General features: G+C 48.1%; 1 protein-coding gene across 1 annotated transcript in view; it reads left to right on the top strand.

Moving 5' to 3' along the window:
* The first annotated feature begins 1534 nt into the window (after nucleotides 1-1534).
* The window catches only part of LOC133341433 (glycogen phosphorylase, brain form-like), a 29857-nt gene continuing 23238 nt past the window's right edge, over nucleotides 1535-8153 (top strand). Inside the window, exons 1-2 of the mRNA XM_061550063.1 lie at nucleotides 1535-1885; nucleotides 7047-7148. Of these exons, the coding sequence (XP_061406047.1) occupies nucleotides 1655-1885; nucleotides 7047-7148 (333 nt within the window). The 5' untranslated portion in view covers nucleotides 1535-1654. The remainder of the gene's footprint in view (nucleotides 1886-7046; nucleotides 7149-8153) is intronic.

The following is an 8153-nucleotide window of genomic DNA, read 5'->3' as shown; positions in this document are numbered from 1 at the left end:
GGAATGGAAGTAGGGGCTTAAGGCTTGGGCCATGAGTAAAGTTAGGACTGGGGTTAGGTTGTATTGGACTAAGGTTAGGGTTTTGGTCATGGCTAAAGTTGGTACAGTACTGGGGTTTGGTCCACAGGGATGAGATAGGACTGAAATTAGGGGTTGCGTGAGAGGTAGTAAAGTTAGGACTGGGGGTTATTTTTGGGGGGGTCAGATTGTATAAGTAAAATGTGTATCGTAAACCCTCCTCCACCCTTCAACAAAAAAATTTACTCTAAATCTTGACTTAAATTTAGTTTTCCTCCTGATGACGATCGCTTGTGTTGTGATCGAAACGTCGTAGTTTTTGTTAATTTTATTTTATTAATTTAAACCTATCTACGTGATTTTACCGAAAGACCCAAAGAATATGAAATCGTCCATAATATAGGTTTTTGGGTTAGATCGCGTAAGGGGCCGTCCATAAATGACGTCACGCGATTTTGGACGATTTCCTCCCCCCCCCTACCCTCTTCGTCACACGGCGTCACAAAAAGTCAGACCCCCCCCTAAAATATGACGTCACAAAGTTCTGCCCCTTCCCCTCCAAAAAATGCTTCAAATCGCTTTAAACTATTGTCATTGTATTGCGTATTTAATGTGGCGCTGCACTCTGATGTTGGCAGGAGAAAACATGTATTAAAAAGTCTGTTTAATTAAGTAGAACGTGCTGTCACACATCGTCACAAATGTCTGACCCCACCCCCCACAGGTGCGTGACGTCATTTATGGACGGCCCCTAAATATATAAATGTGTTGTTAAAACCCGCCACCACCCGACACAGCCAACTAGTAAGGTTTGTCACGTAAACAGAACATGCCAATTCGTCACTAGTACAGCACTAACCGGTGTGTTGCTTGTGGCTTGGCTCTCCAACATACCAGTGTGATGTACTAGTGACGAATTGGCCACGTTCTGTTTACGTGACAACCCTGACTAGTTGGCTGTGTCGGGTGGTGGCGGGTTTTAACGACACATTTATATATTTACACGATCTAACTCAAAAACATCTATTATGGATGATATTGGTCGCGAAAGCCTACGTGTATGAAATCAACTTTAAAATCTTTATACTCTTAGGTTTTTTTCTTCTTCGGTAAAGTCACGTAGGTAAAAAATATAAATAATTGAAATAATAATAGAAATAAAATAAAAAATAAATGAAATAATAATAGAAATTAAATAATAATTTTTTTTTAGTTATTTTTACCTACGTGACTTTACAAAAAAAAAACCTAAGAGTATGAACCCTTGCAGTCACGAAAGCTTCAAATCTAGAATTTATAATCTTGGACATCCGCACCCACGTGGTGGGCGGGGTTCAGGAAAGGGGGGGGGGAAGAGGGCGTGGCACCGGCGGAGAGAGGGGGGGGGCGCGCGTGACGTAGAGGGTGTGGCCCACATCGCAGCGCTGCGATTGGCTTCACCCTTCAGAACTAGCCCCACCCCCTCGCCCCCACCCCCCACACGACTTCCCGCGCATGCGCACTCGGCGGACCCATGTTGGGTGACTGCCAGAGTGCACGTGCGTGGTTTCGCATTCCTCTTCAGGTCACCGCCCCCCACGTCTGCAGGCGCCTCCAGTAACGACAGGAGGAGCAAATCGACAGCCTCGCCGCCACCATGAGCGACGTCGACAAGCAGAGGCAGATCAGCGTGCGGGGCATCGTGGGCGTGGAGGACGTGGCCGAGGTGAAGGGCCGCTTCAATCGCCACCTGCACTTTACGCTGGTCAAAGACCGCAACGTGGCCACCCCCCGCGACTACTACTCGGCGCTGGCCCACGCCGTGCGCGACCACCTGGTGGGCAGATGGATCCGCACGCAGCAGTACTACTACGAGAAGGACCCCAAGGTGAGCTGTGGGGTAGCGAGTGAGGTTGGGAGGGGGGTGAGTGGCAGGTGAGAGTGGCTGGGCCCTAGGGGCGAGGTGGGTGGGGAAGGGGCAGTAGCGGAACTATCATGGGGGCAGGGAGTGCCTTGCCCCACTAACACCACCACCATCCTGGTGGCCAAAAGCTACGAGATATGTTTTCAACGACAGTGTAAAATAACACAAACTGATTTAAAACGCGGTTTAGATAATGAGATTCTTTGCTATGAAAATGCTTTCGCATAGAAGTCCGTTGCTGGGATATTGATTCCATTAAATACTTGTCAATTGTATTTCAAAGAGGAGCCCGTGCGCGTAATGTTGTGATTCTGCAAGAGGAGTCCGCTGTATACAATTGCCTCGGTGCGACCGTGCGAGACAATTCAAATATTGGGGCCCCAGCTGACAATGTAGCAACGACGTCCCTGGAGAGGGTGGTGTTGATATGGTGATGTGGGTGGGTGGGTGAGTGGGTGGCAGGGTAAGTTGGTGTGTGTGTGGGTGGGTGCGATGTGAGGCCGTCCATAAATGACGTCACGCGATTTTGGACGATTTTTGACCCCCCTCCCACCGTCGGCACACGGCGTCACAAAAAGTCAGACCCCCCCCTAAAATATGACGTCACAAAGCTCTGCCCCCCCCCCCCCCCCAAAAAAAAAATAAAACATGCTTACAATCGCTTTAAACTATTGTCATTGTAGTGCGTATTTAATGTGGCGCTGCACCCTGATGTTGTAGGAGAAAACATTAAAACGTCAATTTAATTAAGTAGAACGTGTTGTCTATATTTACTTAAAGTTGCGCATTTTGATGTGACGTCACATTTCTCAAACCCCCCCCCCCTCGTCACACATCGTCACACATGTCTGACCCCCCCCCCCCCAGGTTCGTGACGTCATTTATGGACGGCCCCTTATGGAATTATGGGTATGGTGGTGACGTATTTGTAAGTGCGTGCTGTTGGATGCTGGAATGAGGTGGTTGTTGAGGTGTGCTTCATGGGTGGAGTGGGATGAGGAGTTGAGATGCAGTGGTGGGATGAGGTGCAATAGTGGGGCTGCGGGGTGATGGAGCCTTGGAATTGAGTGGCGTGCTGTTGGGATCGAGGTGGCGAGGTGTGGACTGGCGAGGGTCAGGTGGGATAACGAGGTGTAGTAGTAGCGGATGAGGAGTGGTGAGGTCATGTGGTTGTGGTGTGAAGAGAGTGGATTGAGGTGGTGGGTTGGGGGGTAGGGTTTGAGAGGAGGCATTCTCGAGATGGCCGCTGCACGGGGCTGGGGTGGGGGTGATTTGCATGAGGACTGTTTAGGTCAATTGTTAGTGGAAGGTGGGGCGAGGTGGTGGTAAACCTGTAAAGTGGGGCAGGCTACGTGGTTCGGAGTAGCGTGGCATGATGGGGGTGCGACGTGGGGGTGAGGTGGTGGTCTGGAGTGTAAAGTGGAGTAGTGGAAGCTTTGTCTGGGGTGGCGAGGTGTGGAATGTAGTGTCATGAGATGTGAGGTAAGGTGAAGAGATGAGCTGTAAAGTGGGGTAACAAGGTTACGGAGTGGGGGGGGAGGGTTGTGGTGAGATCTGGGGTGGGGTTGAGTGTTGAGGTGCGATGCGTTGTGAATAGGAAGGGTAAGACACTCAAAGAAGCAGCAGTCATCAGAAGCAAGTCGGTTTCAACAATGAATTTTGTGTTTAGTTTGTTGTCCTTCCCCGCAGCTCCGATTAGCAGGTTTGGCTACGTACGGCCCAAAATAAGTTCAGCAAACATACAGAGATCCACAGATAACCAGACCAACATAGGCACCCACAGAGGCACCCACAGAGGCACCCACAGAGGCACCCACAGAGGCACCCACAGAGGCACCCACAGAGGCACCCACAGAGGCACCCACAGAGGCACCCACAGATACCTACAGAGTACATACAGTTATAAGTAAGTTCCACATATAATTGTGCAAGCAACATTATCAATCAGCAGGAGCACGAACAGAAGCAGCATTAGCAACATCAGCAGCAACCTTCAACAGCGGAAGCATAAAAAACGAATAGGATCATCAGAAAAAAACCTCAAGCAAGTGTCAGCAATAATAGTGGAAACATTGGTAAGCAATAGGGACACCTTAACCTACATTGGATTTCTGAATAAAATACATTAGCAATATAATCTCAACCATTGTTGTGATAGTAATGACTCTTACCTGGAAGGAATTGCTTTTACTGGTCCCATACATCATCACCTGCAGTGGAATCATTGCAATTAACCGTGATCAATCAACTGCTGGATGAAAGCGTCCCCCCAAGCTGATCCCCCATATCTCGTGGTCCTATGATAAAACAACGAATCTTGTACTTGAGTGAAAGCGGATTTCATTGCAAGCTTGCTCCCTCCTTTGGCTGCCACTCCATCATTAATCTCCACCATCGGCCATCGGCCTCGCAAGCGACGTATCCTGATCAAGCTCCACAGTGACGGCATCACGTTTACCCCTGCTGTTTAAGACCGAAACAGGAGGAGGATTTCTACACAATTCTGACTGTTGCCTGATGTGGCTGGTTGTGATTCCCGGTGAAACGTCGTACTCGAATTGTACATGTTTTGGGTTTAATCCCCAGCCCACCGGTGTGCTGAGCCAGTAACTAATTGGCATGTTTTGGTTCCATGACAAACCTTACTAATTGATTGTTGGTGTCTGTGGGTTTAACGACACATTTACGTGATCTTACCCAAAAAACCTCCATTAAGGAAGCTCATTTTGTTCACCAGTCCCTGCGTTATCTACAACTTGCATATGTTCTCTCATTCACGTGTTCCTCTTTTTTTTTAGTCATCACAATGTGTATACCTGGTAAAGTTACCGGAGGCCGGACCGGGATTCAAACGATTAAATAAAAATAAAAGAGGTGGACAAGAGCAGGTCGTAGAGCAGCGGTCGCAAACGGGTTTTGATTCCTTACCCGTACCCGGCCGCACCAGGGTCGCAAATGGGTACCCGTACCCGAAATGAGTGACAAACAGTTACTCACCAGTGACTCACGGCCTACCCGTACCCGGCCGCACCAGGGTCGCAAACGGCTACCCGTACCCGGGTATCGGGTAGGGTACGGGTATCGGATACCCGGTTGCGACCTCTGTCGTGGAGTGCTTTTTGGAAAATGAGCTTAGTAATGAAAAGCAACGTGCCAAATCGCCAACGGAATAACGTATGTCACCTGCCATGACATCGATCAGAAACAAGGCAGTGGTATATATCGTTAGTCCTCTGCCCATTCACAGGTCTTTGACCCCCAAAACTCTTTCCACCTTAAATCTTGATTTAAAGCATTCGTGACTGCAGGGATTCAGGGAAGTAATAAAATAATATTAATATTGTTTTATATCAATATTATTTTATTATTTCCCTTCTACGTGACTTTACCGAAAGAACCAAGAATGTCTTTCCACCTTGTCCGATCTTGAGCTTTCTTCATCATTTCACTGTACAGCTGCCCTTCTGCTTCTTGGCTTCTTTCTCAACATCCTTCCACAACTTCCTCCGTTGAGCCCTCACCTCTGAGAATGTTGCCCGATCCACATATTTTTTTTTCTGGATTGTTCTGATTATATTGAGCTCATTCCTGAACCCGCTCTAGAACTTTTTACAGTCACTCTTTCTCGCCATCTGACTGATTTTGTTGAGCTGACACCACAACCCCACATCTCAAGACTTTGCGGTCTTTGGTCGAATAGAAATGGCAAAATAATTCACCTACATGGGTCTATGGGTCCGGTTTTTCCTTCCACAGTTAGAAACATGCATTTAGATTATTTCAGGGCTACAAAGTTCCACATGATAATCGACTTTTGTTGAGTTATCATTTGTGGCCAGGCCGCTTCTGAAATATAATAAAATATCTCCGTGGGCTTCACCTGGTAAGGTAAAAAATAGTTGAGTTGTATTTGTTTATTTTTAAGTGATTTATTTACCTTTCATATACTTTGCACTCCTATCATGATTTTGTATTATTTGTTGTTGTAAGGTTTTGACCCGTGCTTACTGCACAAAACAGAGCTTCATAGCTCATCGGATTTTTCTAGGATGAATACATATTCTGATTCTGAAAATCTGCTCTGTGCGAGGTTGCTTCTTCTCCACTGCTGCCTCTCCGCTCTGGATCATTCCCATTTGCTCTTTGTGCTGCCAAGTCCATCGCTCTGTTCATCCCCTGGCATAAGCCTTCAGTCTTATCCCGTTGCCGACGATGGTATTCCTCTGTTCTAGTGTTCTAGTATCTTTATTCGTGCCTTCGTGGTTCTGGTGCCTTGTTAGCCCCGTGTTGCCCTCTCCCTAACCTCCCAACATGCCTTCAAAGACAAAAACTAATTCTGACCTTTCCCGTGATGTATTTACAATGCACATGTCTTCCCGTACGAAGGTGCGGTCCCATTTTACTTGGCTTTATAAATTCCAGTTGCCGCTGTGGTTGTTGGCGCGTCTACTCTGGCTCCAGTCCGGTGTCTTCCCTACGGAGTGTGTTGCGCGTGTGTGCTTGTGCCGGCCTTTGTTTTTCCTTCCCTGATCCGGCTTCTCCAGTAGCCACTTGCTGACTGCTTACTCTTTTTCCCTTCAACATCAGCACTGAAAGGACAAAGGCGGCGGCCGGGCCGTGGTTCAGGCAACACCCCCTCCCCTTCTCCCCTGCCCCCATACCCCTTTGTACACATGATGCAAGTCTCAATACGTGCTCGCTAACAGAACTTGCCTCGACAGACGGTTCAGAGGCAAATTTGAAGAACCCATGTTATGTATAAAATAAGTCTTATGTATCTTTTGTTTGTGTTCGTGCGTCTGCAAGTCGTTGTGTGGGTGTGTATTTATGTTTGTGTGGACAGCGGTTAGCTCGATGCACTACGAACCCAGCGACCCAACACCAGTGACGATTATCTGAACCGGTCCTGGGCCTTCCCTAGGTCGACTCGGCCTCAAGCGGGTACCTGGTGCGGCATGTAAACATCGCCACTAGGGAGACAAAGGCGGCCGGGCGTGGTGCTGGCCACCCACCCCCTCGTGTGCTGTTCCAGCCTTCATCGGTGCTCACTAACAGCACTTCCCCCAGCAGTCTATGAAGGCTATATGGGGTGTCTTTGTCTTTGTGTGCATGTGTGTGTGAGCAGCGCATCTACTACCTGTCTCTGGAGTTCTACATGGGGCGCACTCTGCAGAACACCATGGTGAACCTGGGTCTTCAGAGCTCCTGCGATGAGGCCATGTACCAGGTAATGCCACCGCCGTCAACGCCGCCACTGCAGGTCCTCTCCGCTCTCCGGGGATGAGTGCTCGTGCTGCTGGGGAGGAGGGGCAGTTCGTCCAGACTGGAACGCATGTTTGGAAGCCGCCCCTCTGTCTGTCTGGATTTCCCACCCCCCCCCACCCCCGTTTTATATTAAAATTCAAGCCTGTGACCAAATCGCTCGGAATGTGCCAATTTCGTCAGATCTCTGATAGTTGTATGCATGTGCATGCACGTACGTATGTTGAACTTCTTTAGCACCGTACGTAGTCAACTGTGCTAATCGGATGTGCAGGGGAAGGGCAACAAACTAAACACAAAAAGTGGTTATGCAAAAATGCGTTTTCAATTTATGCAAGCAATGGTCACCACCATTGCATGCCAGATTGGCATGGGCAGCTGCGAGGCTGCACTACATTGCGGTTAGCAGAGGTCAGTGCAGATATTTGCGTTTCTTGTACGGAACTTCTGTGTTCCCACGCCTGTGTTGCCCACCCTTCGCAAACCCGCACTGACCTAGCGTAGTGAAGTATTGTCAAGAACCTCCGCTATCCACACGGTGTGGGGGTAGCCCTCATCCAGCAGTGGATTGCAGATTTCTGTTGAAATTATTGGTACAGACATCTGGTCGGCAGCAAGGCTTGAATCAATTTAACAGTTTATTTTGGTCGCGGAGGGAGGGGAGGGGTTGTCGAGGGGTCAGGAGATTAACGAGAGATGAAAATTTGAAAATGGCATCGGCACTGCATCTCAGGTTTGAGTTAATGTTCTTTACAGTGCAATAAAGTTATTTGAATCACCTTGTTAATCTAATTGTTCGCTAATGGCACGGAACATGAATACTATACCATATATTAACCTCTTGCATTAGAAAAATTCCTTTGATAATGTGAATCTATTTTTAGATTTTTTTTGTGTGTAATGGACAAAACCCACTGTACCACTTGCAACCACCTGGCAAATTCTAAACAGCTGCTGCGTTTCTCCATTC

The sequence above is a fragment of the Lethenteron reissneri genome, chromosome 11 (genome assembly GCF_015708825.2).
Source record: "Lethenteron reissneri isolate LAM-NWPU_2019-01 chromosome 11, ASM1570882v1, whole genome shotgun sequence".
NCBI classification, from domain to species: Eukaryota; Metazoa; Chordata; class Hyperoartia; order Petromyzontiformes; family Petromyzontidae; genus Lethenteron; species Lethenteron reissneri.
This window is presented reverse-complemented; position numbering and strand designations above follow the sequence as displayed.